At 48.7% G+C, this 15000-nt stretch overlaps 2 protein-coding genes across 4 annotated transcripts in view; one reads left to right on the forward strand and one right to left on the reverse strand.

Moving 5' to 3' along the window:
- The window catches only part of mon1bb (MON1 secretory trafficking family member Bb), a 15342-nt gene extending 13209 nt beyond the window's left edge, over nucleotides 1-2133 (forward strand). Inside the window, exons 7-8 of one of the 2 annotated variants that reach the window (XR_009940214.1) lie at nucleotides 159-462; nucleotides 508-2133. Coding sequence is in view for 1 of the 2 variants with exons in the window: in XM_062545174.1 (XP_062401158.1) it covers nucleotides 159-383 (225 nt within the window). In the remaining variant the exon portion in view is untranslated. Of the gene's footprint in view, nucleotides 1-158 lie in introns of both variants that reach the window. The other variant, XM_062545174.1, reaches the window with a different exon arrangement.
- A 2841-nt stretch (nucleotides 2134-4974) lies between these two features.
- Nucleotides 4975-15000, reverse strand: part of brpf3a (bromodomain and PHD finger containing, 3a) — a 23630-nt gene continuing 13604 nt past the window's right edge. The window contains exons 10-16 of one of the 2 annotated variants that reach the window (XM_062545177.1): nucleotides 13289-14239; nucleotides 13095-13161; nucleotides 13022-13036; nucleotides 12620-12705; nucleotides 8673-8773; nucleotides 7262-7416; nucleotides 4975-6261 (exon numbers count right to left, since the gene is read on the reverse strand). In XM_062545177.1, the coding sequence (XP_062401161.1) occupies nucleotides 6087-6261; nucleotides 7262-7416; nucleotides 8673-8773; nucleotides 12620-12705; nucleotides 13022-13036; nucleotides 13095-13161; nucleotides 13289-14239 (1550 nt within the window). In that variant the 3' untranslated portion in view covers nucleotides 4975-6086. Of the gene's footprint in view, nucleotides 6262-7261; nucleotides 7417-8672; nucleotides 8774-12619; nucleotides 12706-13021; nucleotides 13037-13079; nucleotides 13162-13288; nucleotides 14240-15000 lie in introns of both variants that reach the window. The other variant, XM_062545176.1, reaches the window with a different exon arrangement.

Consider the following 15000-nt stretch of genomic DNA (forward strand, 5'->3'; position numbering starts at 1 on the left):
CAACGGCTAACGTGTACATGTTTGTAGTAGCTCAATGGCTAACGTGTACATGTTTGTAGTAGCTCAATGGCTAACGTGTACATGTTTTAAGTGTTAAGTCATGTTAGGTGCCTTACTTATGGGATATGTGTGTGTGTGTGTGTGTGTGTGTTCCTCAGGTGACCAGTAAGTTTGAGCTGTACACCTGCTTCAGCCCGCTGGTGACGAAGGCGTCGGCCATCAACGCCATCACCAAGCTGCTGCGCTGGATCAAGAAGGAGGAGGAGCGCCTCTTCATCCGCTACCCGCCCAAGTACTCCACCACGCCGCACCCCAGCCGCTCCGCCCGCAAGCCCACCCAGCAGCCCGACGCCGCCGACAACGGCTTCCTCTCGCTGCTGTAGCGCCCCCTGGTGGGCCGAGCCGGTCCGGACTGATACGGGGGGCCTGCGGGAGGCCCGGCGCCGCCACGTCTTCCTGAGCCGCTGTGCTCCGACCGCCGAGTCTTACGACCCTTGACCCCTGAGGCGCTGTGCTCCGACCGCCGAGTCTTACGACCCCCGACCCCCGACCTCTCAGGTGGACACTAGCGACTCTCTCTCTCTCTCTCTTTCATCTGTACCTCTATCCCTTCATCTGTATTTCTCTTCCATTATTCCCTCTCTTCATCCCTTGCTTTCTATTAATCTGTAGCGTTCTCCATCCCTTGTGCTCTCTCCATTTCTCTTTGTTGCTCTGTCTGTTCATCTCTCTCTCTCTGTCTGTTCATCTCTCTCTCTCTCTCTCCCTCTCTCCCTCTCTTCCCACCTGAGTTTGTAGTTGCTGGAGTTTTGTTTCAGCAGAGTCTCATTTAAATCGTTTTAGATTGGGGGAAGGGACCTTTTTATCCTCCCGAGTGAACTATGAGAAGAGGAGCGTCTGCGTTTTTAATCTGATTTTATGACGTGCGTCCACAGGAGCTCATGAGTAATATAATAGAATCTTGTCTGTAAATTATGATGATTTGTGTGTGTGTGTGTGGGCGGGAGGATACCCAACCCCCCCCCCCCCCCATCTGAGAGTCCCTGCGGGTGGGGGGGGGATGATTGACAGGTTGGTGGCGTTAGCTGCAACGTTGCGTTAGCTGCCACTGCCTGGAATGGACGGCTAGCTTCCCCACGGACTGGAGGCTCTCAGGGCACTCAGAGCTCTCTATGGCCTGCATGCTCTCTCAGGCCGCCTGGCTCCCAACACTGGTGTGTGTGTGTGTGTGTGTGTGTGTGTGTGTGTGTGTGTGTGTGTGTGTGTGTGTGTGTGTGTGTGTGTGTGTGTGTGTGTGTGTGTGTGTGTGTGTGTGTGTGTGTGTGTGTGTGTGTGTGTGTGTGTGTGTGTGTGCGCTCTAGGCTGCATCTCCATGGTAACATGTGCATATCGGCACATCACCCAGCAGCGACACAGCTTCACTTTTCCTTAGCAACCACTTCACTTCCTGGTTACGGCTGATGGAGTCTTGCTCACTTCCGCCTATGAGACGCAGAGACTCTGGGTCACTACACCAGCAGGAGAGGGTTCCGCTCTCGTGTGTGTGTGTGTTTGTGAGAGAGTGATAGTGTGATGTGTGTGTGTAACGGATGGATTAAGAATTGAATCATTTCTGCAAGGACATTTGAGTCACCTGAAGGAGTCGCCGGCAGCAGCCCCTTTGAACATGGAGGAGACTACGCCTGAAGAACACGCCTTCACCACTTCCTGTAGGAGGAGACTACGCCTGAAGGACCCGCCTTCACCACTTCCTGTAGGAGGAGACTACGCCTGAAGGACCCGCCTTCACCACTTCCTGTAGGAGACTACGCCTGAAGGACCCGCCTTCACCACTTCCTGTGGGTGGGGAGCTGGCGTGGCTCTGGGGTGTGTTTATCTGAAGTCTAATATATGGATGTGAGATGGCGCTGCTCTGGGGGGTGTTTATCTGAAGTCTAATATATGGATGTGAGATAACCGCTCTGGGATGTGTTTATCTGGTCTAATATATGGATGTGAGATGGCGTTGCTCTGGGGTGTGTTTATCTGAAGTCTAATATATGGATGTGAGATGGCGCTGCTCTGGGGTGTGTTTATCTGAAGTCTAATATATGGATGTGAGCTACTGTACAATAAAATCTCCCAGGATACCCACATCATGGCCTCACTGAGCATGCTCTGTCCGGGTCAAAATATCTCAACCAATCACGGTAGGAGAGTAGAATATCTCAGCCAATCAAGACAGGAGGGTAAAATATCTCAACCAATTAGGTTTTTGCCCACCTCTACTAAGGGGAGCTTTTTACATTCAGAAACATTCAGAAACACACAAGGTTAAGGTCCTTTAAGACAGGTTAAGGTGGTTTAAGATCAAGATGAACTGCTGTAGTGAGAGGAGGGGGAACACAGACACAGCACACACGCTTTACTGAAAGTAAGCCCCACACAGCGCTTTTATTGTCCCATGGGATAAAATACTGCATTAGAGGTTTCATGTTTGTTTGTTTATCTTCCTGAATCCCCAGGAGCTGTGTCTGAGCTCCGAGCAGTCTGTGTGTGCGTGTGTGTGGCATGGGCTTGCTAAGAATAACGCTGCAACGCTTCATACCTTCCAAAACATCACAGACTGCGTCCATCTCTACTGCTCTCTTAAATACACACCGTAACAGGGCCACACACTAGAAATACAAATCAAATTGTACAGGTTTTTTGCATGACTTCATTTACACAGGTTTTTAAAAATACACATGTACAGGGGGGAGGGGGGGGGGCTGGGTTCCTGGGATACATGCATAACTTTCATATACTATATATAAATGCAGTCGTACACACCCACGTAAACCTCAAAAGCTCCAGTCGTAGTCTGTGATTGGACCAATTTCTTCCTGGCAGAGGGATGAGGTCAAGATGACTTCTAAACAATGAGGTCCTTCTCTGGACGCAAGATGCTCTGCTGTTGTGTGTGTGTGTGTGTGAGAGAGAGAGTGTGTCTCAGATGTAAAGGTGGCCTTAATGATTTCAGTGCAGGATATCTGGCACACTCTACAAAGTACACACATTTCAGTGCAGGACACTGGCACACTCTACACAGTACACACATTTCAGTGCAGGACACTGGCACACTCTACACAGTACACACATTTCAGTGCAGGACATCTGCCACACTCCACCAAGTACACACATTTCAGTGCAGGACACTGCCACACTCTACACAGTACACACATTTCAGAAGCTTTCAGCGAGAGCAGGGTGAGAGGGGCCACAGCAACCATAGTAACGGAGTACGAGCATCCATCCAACCAGATCCACAGACTCATCCTACCCCTGCCATGGGGAAAGAGGTGGATTTGGTAGAATGAGAGTCACAGCCAAAGTCACAGAAGACAAGGTTGCCTCTACGCTGTCACTTCTTTAAAGGAGCACACCACCTTTTGGGAAATGAGCTTATTTGTAGTATACCCTCGAGTTAGATGAGAACATATATATATATATATATATATATATACCCTTCTCTGTGAGGGCAATAACTCCGTCTGACACCATTAGCCCATAGATATACATATTGACTAGATGTCGCCTTGAGCTTCTAAGCATACGTCAACACCGGCGCCATCTTAGAGCGGGAATCTGAAGCTCTAAACTAGTTCACCCGTGTAGTCCAGTGTTACATATTTAGCAACTTTTGGACATCCCCAGTGATAAAAATGTTTATCTAGCGACTAGCGACAAATTTGTCGACTTCTCACAATGATGTCAAACTCAGTTTCTCAGTTAAAACGTCAGAAAATCACCCTTATAGTGGCTTTTCCATTTGTAAATTAGGTTAAGCTACATCGCATTCGCCAAACGCATCGCCACATGATTATAAAAGTAATAATTGGCCTATGTAGTATCACACCATGTTAAAGCACAGAAGTAAATGTTCAAACAACTAATGATCTAACAGCAACTTCTGGTGAGATTACAACCTGAGTCAACGAGACTAAAGGTAGGCTATGCAGCAGAATGAATGGGAGTCTACGGGGCTAGACGGGTAAGTTTATCTTCATCATTTTAAAAAGCTTAGTTTCCCAGGACTCTACCATAAATACATGTTTGTCAGTTGAAACAAACCAAAACACTATGAAATCGCTTGAGATTTTGACAATTTATGGTGATTTAATTGTCGATATATCTTTGCCTATATTGATGCTAATGCATTTAGGTGGAGTAGATCCCCGCAGCAAGATGGTGTCTCTATTGACGCATTCCATCCTATGAACAGCAGTAGTCAAGGCAACATCTAGTCAATATCTATGCCATTAGCCTAGTGTAGCATAATTCACTGGAAGTGGGTTAGCCTAGCTTAGCATTAGTCTAGTTTAGCATAATTCACTAGAGGTGGGTTAGCCTAGCTTAGCATAATTCACCAGAGGTGGGTTAGCCTAGCTTAGCATTAGTCTATCTTAGCATAATTCACTAGAGGTGGGTTAGCCTAGCTTAGCATTAGTCTATCTTAGCATAATTCACTAGAGGTGGGTTGGGCCAGGTAGCCTACAGCTCCATTTTAGCCCTAGGCTTGCTATAAGCTACCTGGTTATTGCACTCACAGAGAAGAGAAGGATATATATCCTCTTATCCAACTCAAGGGTAGATGGCAAATACGTTTTTGACTCGTAACTTTAAGATGATGTCCTCAACTACTAAAGTCATTGGCTAGATGTAAAGTGTTGTCCCCTGTCGTTAAGTCACTGGCTAGCTTTAGGCAATGGCTCCCCTGAAGTAAAGTCACTGGCTAGCTTTAGGCAATGGCTCCCCTGTAGTTAAGTCACTGGCTAGCTTTAAGCAGTGACTCCCCAGCTAGTAAAGTCTCATATTTATGGGGAATGGCTCTTAAATACAGAGCTGAAGATTTGTTGTGATCTTGAGAACATTCACAAGTGACACTTTGTGTCAACATAACTTAGCACAAGCACAGCAGTTCATGAACAATCCATAAAAAAACAAACAACAGAGGAAACATAATAGTTTAACATGTGAAGACAAACATGTACAGATGGCAAGTGCTGCAGGATGTAAAGAACAGATACAATCTAAAGCACGCTCCAGGGACACTTGCCCATAAATTAGAAGGAAATATATACACCTGTCGGTCCATGGCAGGTCGTTTCAAAGTCTTTTAAAACAAATGTTCCACAAAAGGGCAGAACTGTTCTACCCTGTGGTTCCGGAGAGATCCGGTGTGTCGCCATCGTCGGAACGTCTCTCTGGCCTTTAAGACGCTCCGTCTCAGCTGTGGTTTGGGTCCTGTAGCTTATTTACTTGTTTATTTAGCAATTTATTCTTCCATTCACTCGTTCCCCTCACGCGTCATGTGGCCTGCCATTGGTCAGCGCTGACACGTCAAGTGCGCTGCCATTGGTCAGTGCTCACGCATCATGTGGGCTGCCATTGGTCAGTGTTTCTTCTGAGTGCCTGGACGGAACATGGAACCTCTCCATCTCCGCGTTCCTACATTCTGGAGGAGAACGCATGCTGTGCACACACACACCATTCTGGAGATGCAGAGAACACACACCCTGCCTACACATACTGGACACACACACACACACACACACACACACACACACACACACACACACACACACAAACACAAACACACTACCTAAACACACTGGACTTGGGCTACACACACACACCCCTGCTGCTACATACGCAATTTTGGGGCAGCAGTTCACACACACACACACACACACACACACACACACACTGCTCCCAGCAAGTGGGCTTCTAGTCGTCAGAGATGCTCCACTGATGCACTCACTACCAGAGATTCTACACACACACACGCACGCGCACACGCACACACACAGTTGACCAGCGGATTAGTGGCTTTGCTCCCTCGGGCGGTCAGGGCCCCGTGGCGTTGTGGCAGCTGTGAGTATGGAGGGTGGCGGGACCCTGGGGACCCCGTGGCGGGTGGCTAGATGTAGCTGTAGGTCGTGTGGGCGGGGCTAGATGTAGCTGTAGGGGGCGGGGTCGTGTGGGCGGGGCTAGATGTAGCTGTAGGGGGCGGGGCTAGATGTAGCTGTAGGGGGCAGGGCTAGATGTAGCTGTAGGGGGCGGGGCTAGATGTAGCTGTAGTGGGCGGAGTCGCGCACGTGGCTGAGGTGCGTGATGGCGCGGCTGTAGGCCGTGTGGACGGACTTGCGCACGTTGGGCTTCTTGCCCTCCACCAGACGCAGCTTGTCCACCGCGGCGTCCACACCCAGCCGGTGCAGCTTGTCCCGCGCTAGCCACTGCCTGAGAGACACACACACACACACACACGTTAGGGTTAGGGCCACAACACACACACACACACACACACACACACACACACACACGTTAGGGTTAGGGCCACAACACACACACACACACACACACACACACACACGGAATTAGGGCCACAATACACACACACACACACACACACACACGGAATTGAGCCACAATACACACACACACACGGAATTGAGCCACAATGTACACACACACACACATGGAATTAGGGCCACAATGCACACACACACACACGGAATTAGGGCCACAATACACACACACACACACACACACGGAATTGAGCCACAATGCACACACACACACACACGGAATTAGGGCCACAATACACACACACACACACGGAATTGAGCCACAATACACACACACACACACACACACACGGAATGAGGGCCACAATAGACACACAAACACACGGAATTAGGGCCACAATACACACGCACACACGGAATGAGGGCCACAATAGACACACACACATGAAATTAGGGCCACAACACACACACACACACACACACACAGAATCAGGGCCACAACACACACACACACGGAATCAGGGCCGCACAGTCAAACATTATTACGGCCACAATCCGCACTGTTTACTCAGTAGAAGTAAAATACATAAAAGACCAAATGTAAGAATAATCACAAGGCCAACACCAGATCAGGCACATTATTCAATAATTACTGAACTAGGCAAAATGGCCTCTTTCTTTAGAACCCAATCCTATAAGAGTGAGATCTTACCAGGTCCACAACACACACACACACACACACACACACACACACACACACACATCCTATAAGAGTGAGATCTCACCAGGTCTCTTTCTTTAGAACCCAATCCTATAAGAGTGAGATCTCACCAGGTCTCTTTCTTTAGAACCCAATCCTATAAGAGTGAGATCTTACCAGGGCCACAACACACACACACACACACACACATCCTATAAGAGTGAGCTCTCACCAGGTCCTCTTGGTGTCGAAGAAGAGCACGAGGAAGAGCTTCTCTTGGGACTCGGCCTGGCGCTGCTCGCCCAGTTTCAGCACCTCTCTGGGCGGCACTGGGATGGGCACGCCGTTATGGAGCAGCCCGTCCCGCGGCATGCCGGGGTCCACCATCTGCGCACACACACACACACACACACACACACACACACACACAGGAGATAACGTTAGCATAGCATAGCATAGCATGCCCAGGTCCACCATCTACACACACACACACACACACACAGGAGATAACGTTAGCATAGCATAGCATAGCATGCCCAGGTCCACCATCTACACACACAAGAGATAACGTTAGCATAGCATAGCATAGCATGCCCGGGTCCACCATCTACACACACAGGAGATAACGTTAGCATAGCATAGCATAGCATGCCCGGGTCCACCATCTACACACACAGGAGATAACGTTAGCATAGCATAGCATAGCATGCCCGGGTCCACCATCTACACACACACAGGAGAGATAACGTTAGCTTAGAGCGAGCGGCATGCCCGGGTCCACCATCTGCACACAGCCGTGGGGCAGCCGTGGTGTACTGGTTTGGGCTTCGGGCTTGTAACCGGAGGGTTGCCGGTTCGATCCCCGACCAGTCCACCATGGCTGAAGTGCCCTTGAGCAAGGCACCAAACCCCTCACTGCTCCCCGAGCGCCGCTAGTTGGGCAGGCAGCTCACTGATTCACCTCACTGTGTGTGTGCTGTGTGTGTTCACTAATTCGGTTAAATTGGGTTAAATGCAGAGAAACGAATTTCCCTCACGGGATCAAAAAAGTATATATTCTATTCACACAGGAGATAACGTTAGCATAGCATAGAGGCTAGCGTAGCATTAGCTTTTATAACTGGCTGAAGCAGTTAGCTTACAGCTCAGAGGCTAAGGTAGAGTTAACTTATAGCCTAGGGGCTGAAGCTGAGTTAGCTTACAGCTCAGAGGCTAAGGTAGAGTTAGCTTATAGCCTAGAGGCTAAAGCAGAGGTAGCTTACAGCTCAGAGGCTAAGGTAGAGTTAGCTGATGGCTCAGAGGTAGCAGTAGCTTATAGCACAGAGGCTTACAAAATTAGCTTGCAGCACAGTGACAAAGGTAGAATTAGCTTATAGCAAAGAGGCTAAGGTAGCATTAGACACACTCTAGGTGCCTCTCATGTAAAGTTTATACGTCCTCCCTTGGTCCTCGGGCCTCGATCCTCACTGATCAACATAAAGAAAGATAGACGAAGGGATAGACTATCGTTGTTGCCGCCCCATCATTCTTTATGTAGATCAGTGAGGATCGAGGCCCAAGGAGCGAGGGAGGACGTATAAACTTTACATGAGAGGCACCTACTGTCATCAATTGTGTGTGTGTGTGTGTGTGTGTGTCCTCACCATGGCAGGGTAAGAGGGGTACCCTCGGCACTTCGCCCACACCAGGTGGAGGGGCGCCAGGTCATCCTCCTCTCCATCAGGTGGCGCTAGCGAGCTCTCACCTGGAGGAGACAGACAGGAAGTGAGATGTGCAAAGCTGACAAAGGCCCTTTCCGAAACGGATCCCTAAACCCTAGTCCTACACACTTCCACTTCGTTTGCGCGTTCACGCGAGGGTCCGCCACATTAAGTATCATCCGAAACGAATTTTGAGATGAGTGAAGTGCCTAGGGAGAGGGGCTACCACGCCTCCAGGAGCAAGTCAGCATCGATGCTTTTCAAGTGTTCGTGCAGCTAGCGTATCTCCCTGCCAGTTGTTTTTTGGTCCGTATGACGGCATTTACAGACAAAAGCATGTTTTAAGCTACATTGTAACAACTCATGTTTAGTTTGATACTCAGTAAAATGTGCAAGATCGTACAGAAGTAGGCTGTAATATTTAAACACATGTGCAGGTCGCATTTACAGCACTTTTATAATTTGATGTTAAATAAAGCATCAAATGCAACTCCTCACTCATAGTAATGAAAGGAGAGAAGAGGGATGTATATCCTAATACACAGGGGTGTCCAGAACATCTTAATTGGCGATTTAATATATATTGGCTTCATAATTTCTATGAAAACGAATATGACGTCAACTTCCTTCTCCCTTCAAGCGCATCCGAAATGTAGCGCTGTTTTAACCCCCTAACCCTTCAAATGCGAGTGTTCTCCGCACCCACGAGTGGACTTGAAAAGGAAGTTCACTCGCTAACCGAGTCGAAGTGACCCTTTTCCGTTTCGGAAAGGGCCAAACAGTGGCTGTGGCCAGAGAATGGCCCTTTCCGAAACGGATCCCTACTCACTTCGACTCGGTTAGCGAATGAACTTCCTTTTCAAGTCCACTCGTGGGTGCGGAGAACACTCGCATTTGAAGGGTTAAAGAACCCCTGCACTTGCTCGCGATCACCCCTAGCGGAACTGCAGCAGATTGCAGGTAAAATGTCGTTACAATGGAGTTAATAGGGAGTGAACCGGCTCTCCCTAAATGGGCTCTGGTAAAACTCTGGTATTTTTTACAGTCTATGGGTAAAACACAGAGCTAGGATATTCTCATGTCCAAATACTGCAGTTCTGTGGTGCAGTATGATGTAGTGCAATAGTTTGTTCAGTTAGCCTGTCAGCTTGTCTGATTTGCATTGAGCTCAATGAGCATCAAAAAGGCTAGTAGACTAACTGAACAAAACACCACGCCAATCTCTAGTTATGGTGAAGGGTGTGTGATGATGTGGGGCTATTGTAGTTCCAAAGGTCAAGGGAACTTTATCAGGATGCCTACTAGTGTCCTGGATCCATGAAATGAGTGCCATTTCAAAATAAAAATGCACATAGGGTACATAGGAGTGGCACTACTTATGACCCCAGAATTTTAAGGAAGAACTTTATTTATTTATGATACATTATTCATTGACAAAGAAAATTGGTGTCCTTAAAGGTTGGATATATCCTCATTGTATTACTTAAAGGGATATTCCGCCATTTTTGGAAATACGCTCATTTTCCACCTTCCCTCAAGCAAAACAATCGATATTTACCTTGTTCCCGTTCATCCAGCCATTCTGTGAGTCTGGCGATACAACTTTTAGCTTCAGCCTAGCATAGATCATTGAATCGGATTAGACCATTAGCTTCTCGCCTGCTAGCTTCATGTTTAAAAGTGACTAAGATTTCTGGTAATTTTCCCATTTAAAACGTGTCTCCTCTCAAGTTAGAAAGTGCAATAAGACCAACTGAAAATGAAACCTGGCGTTTTTCTAGGCTGATTTGACATGGAACTACACTCTCATCTGGCGTAATAATCAAGGCAACTTGCAGCTACTGGCACTACTACTGCTTGTTGTCTATGGGGACTATTTTCAGATGCTGCGTAAGATATCACTGCGCCTATGATACGTTTGCAAGTTGCCTTGATTATTACGCCAGATGAGAGTGTAGTTCCATGTCAAATCAGCCTAGAAAAACACCAGGTTTCATTTTCATTTCAGTTTCATTTCTAACTTGAGAGGAGACACGTTCTAAATGGGAAAATTACCAGAAATCTTAGTCACTTTTAAACATGAAGCTAGCAGGCGAGAAGCTAATGGTCTAATCCGATTCAATGATCTATGCTAGGCTGAAGCTAAAAGTTGTATCGCCAGACTCACAGAATGGCTGGATGAACGGGAACAAGGTAAATATCGATTGTTTTGCTCGAGGGGAGGTGGAAAATGAGCGTATTTCCAAAAATGGCGGAATATCCCTTTAAGGTATTAGATCAATTTCCAAAAGATGATTTTATATTCCTCTTTTTAGTCAACTTTAGCAACACTTTCAGCAACGACTCTAGGTCTTATCTATCAAGATGCTGATTGGCTGAGATGGTAAACGCCCTAAATGGACGCCATTTTAAACGTGGTTGTTTGGAGCTGAGCTGAAGGCTTCTTTTGTCTGAGACCCAAACTCTGTCTGTCAGTTTCTGTCACCTGACTTCCTCAGATGGAAACCACAGAACTTTCTGCCACACACACACACACACACACACACACACACACACACACACACTGAGGTTTCACTCCATTCAGGTCATTCTGAGTCTTGAGCCTCGTTCTGGTTACACAAGCTCAGTATGTTTTGCCTTTCAGCGGGTCTTATGCACTGTGACCGTCCACAAATGTGTGCTTTTTCTACTTTTAATGTTGACATTCCGCATCTTTAGACTTCAAATAGGACACACTCAACATAGACAATGCAGATGTTCTTGTGTTGTGTTGGGGCAGATGTTCTTGTGTTCTGTTGGGGTAAAGGGGCAGATGTTGTGTTGGGGCAGATGTTGTTCTGTGGTGTTGGGGTAAAGGGGCAGATGTTGTTCTGTGGTGTTGGGGTAAAGGGGCAGATGTTCTTGTGTTGGGGTAAAGGGGCAGATGTTCTAGTGTTGTGTTGGGGTAAAGGGGCAATTCTACAGGCGAAACGCTAACGCTGATACACTCCGTATTCTACAGGCGAGATGCTAACACTGACACACTCCGTATTCTACAGGCGAGATGCTAACACTGACACACTCCGTATTCTACAGGCGAGATGCTAACACTGATACTAACTATTTTTTTCTAACCCGTGAAGCAAAGTTCACTTTACTCCCTAACAGCCAATCACAGAGAGTTGCTCTATTAGTTAGTTAATCCATTCCTAGCGATGGGCCGGCGCTTATGTTCCGTTTCCATGGTGCCAAGTGGACGAGGGCCGCAGACTGCACCTGGACAGGACACCAGTCCATCGCAGAGATCCAGCAGAAGCTGATGCCCATGTTCCAGCTGGTGTACTGAGACCCTGCAGATGACGTGTGTGTGTGTGTGTGTGTGTGTGTGTGTGTGTGTGTGTGTGTGTGTGTGTGTGTGTGTGTGTGTGTGTGTGTGTGTGTGTGTGTGTGTGTGTGTGTGTGTGTGACGAGCTTTGGTCAAGGGCACAACTTACGATCTTACGATTTCTAGCCTAACCCCTTTATCCACTGAGCTCCACAAACGCTCAAACACAAACGCTCTATTAATAATAATTCATTTGGATATTTTTTTTTTTTGTGCGCGCACGCTGTGCTCGTGTGTGTGTGTGTGTGTGTGTGTGAGTGAGTGTGTGTGTGTAGGACTGACCTGTGCTCGTGTGTGTGAGTGTGTGTGTGTAGGACTGACCTGTGCTTATATGTGTGTGTGAGTGAGTGTGTGTGTGTGTGTGTGTGTGTGTGTGTGTGTACTGTAGGACTGACCTGTGTGTGTGTGTGTGTGTGTGTGTGTGTGTAGGACTGACCTGTGCTTATATGTGTGTGTGAGTGAGTGTGTGTGTGTGTGTAGGATTGACCTGTGTGTGTGTGTGTGTGTGTGTGTGTGTAGGACTGACCTGTGCTCATGTCCCCGTTCTCCAGATCTGCTGCAGGAGCTTTGGAGAGGGCTGGCTTCCCTCGGCTGCGTTTGGGAGGCGGTGAGCTACACACACACACACACACACACACACACACACGAAACCCACAGGCGAGAGGAGCATAGTCTCTAAGTTCCAGTTTAACACTAACTCAAGCACTTTCACTTCAACATGCCAACCCAATTTCTGTGTGTGTGTGTGTGTGTGTGTGTGTGTGTGTGTGTGTTCCTCTCACCTGTGGATTTCGTGTGTGTGTGTGTGTGTGTGTGGTGTTCCTCTCACCTGTGGGTTTCGTGTGTGTGTGTGCGTGTGTGTGTGTGTGTGCGTGTGTGTTCCCCTCACCTGTGGGTTTCGTGTGTGTGTGTGTGGTGTTCCCCTCACCTGGGGGTTTCATGGGTGTGTGTGTGTGTGTGTGTGTATGTGTGTGTGTTCCTCTCACCCGTGGGTTTCGTGTGTGTGTGTGCCACTGTCCAGGGAGTCGGGTGAGTCGTCTCTGTGCTTCTTACAACCGTTAGTCAAGCCTGGACACACACACACACACACACACACACACACACACACACACAGATTATCATTCAACACACACGGACACTAGAATAGTGTAACTATAAGACTTGTAACTAGTGCAGTTCCCTTTGTTTCTCTTACCACTGTCTGAGGAGGGTGTGTGTGTGTCCAAGGTTGGCGTGTGTGTGTGTGGGCCCGGGGCAGGTGCGTGTGTGTGTGTGTGTGTGTGTGTGTTCTGGCTGTCGGAGTCGGAGCTGGGCCCTCTGGACCTGAGGTGGCGCGGGGAGGAGGGGGAAGGGCCTGGGGGCAAGGGCTCTGACGGGGCGCGTTCAGGGCGATCAGGGGCGCGTTCAGGGCGATCAGGGGTGCGTTCGGTCCGGTCGGGCAGCGGCGCCTCGCCCCCGTTCACCAGCCCCACAGGCTCCGCCCTCTTCTGCCCCACAGGCTCCGCCTTCTTCTGCCCCACAGGCTCCGCCCTCTTCTGCCCCACAGGCTCCGCCTTCTTCTGCCCCACAGGCTCCGCCCTCTTCTGCCCCACTGGCTCCGCCCTCTTCTGCCCCACAGGCTCCGCCCTCTTCTGCCCCACAGGCTCCGCCCTCTTCTGCCGCGCCCCGTTCTTGGCCTTCTTAAACAGCACGGACGTGCGGCGCCCCACCCCCATCACCGTGGCGACGCTTGGCACAGTCGGGGGGGGCAGTCCGTTCTCACCCCCCGCGGGCACGTCTGGGGTCTCCCCGACCTCTGGTTGGGGGGTGTCCACGTCGCCCGCCCCCTCTACCCGCCTGCGCCCCCTCCCCCGCGCCCGGGCCAGCCGAGTGCCCTGTGTGTGTGTGCCCGTGGGTGTGTGTGTGCCCGGTGTGTGTGTGCCAGGCGTGTGTGTGCCCGTGGGTGTGCCAGGTGTGTGTGTGCCAGGTGTGTGTGTGCCCGGTGTGTGTGTGCCCGTGGGGGTGCCCTGTGTGTGTGTGCCCGTGCTCTCCGGCCCCAGGGGAGGCGCTAGCGGTGGAGCGTCGCCAGGCAGGGGGGAGGAGGCGGGGCATGACGGCGTGGTGGGCGGGGCTATGATAGGGGGCGGAGTCTTGGGGTTGTGGTTCTCTGTAGGGAGGAGGAAATAAAGCAAGTCAAACAAACGCACAACTCTGACCAAAGACAATAAGCCATAAGGTGTAGCGATAAGCCATGAGGTGTAGCGATAAGCCATAAGGTGTAGCCGAAGATGAACCATAAAGGGGTTTTTCAATGGAACAAAATGGCAGCACTTCCTGCCTCCTAGAGGGGCGTGATGAGTGACGAGATAATCAGTGTAGAACGGTGTAGAGGCAGCAGAAGCAGTGTGCCGTTGAGAACAGGCGGCTAGATATCTAGATATCTGTCTATCTATCTACTGTATCTATATCTATCTATCTATCTATCTATCTATTGTATCTATCTATCCATCTACAGTATATATCCATCTATCCTATCTATCTATCCACTGTATCTATCTATTTATTTATAAATTGTATCTATCTATCTACTGTATCTATCTATCTATCTACCTACTGTATCTATCTATCCATCTATCTATCTATCTACCTACTGTATCTATCTATCTATCTACTGTATCTATCTATCTATCTATCTATCTATCTACTGTATCTATCTATCTATCTATCTACCTACTGTATCTATCTATCTATCTATCTATCTACCTACTGTATCTATCTATCCATCTATCTATCTACCTACTGTATCTATCTATCTATCTATCTATCTATCTATCTATCTATCTACCTACTGTATCTATCTATCTATCTATCTATCTATCTATCCATCTGTCAGAAATCCTGTAGTGGACTGAATCAAATCACCTTGTG

The sequence above is a fragment of the Sardina pilchardus genome, chromosome 9 (assembly GCF_963854185.1).
Source record: "Sardina pilchardus chromosome 9, fSarPil1.1, whole genome shotgun sequence".
NCBI lineage: Eukaryota > Metazoa > Chordata > Actinopteri > Clupeiformes > Clupeidae > Sardina > Sardina pilchardus.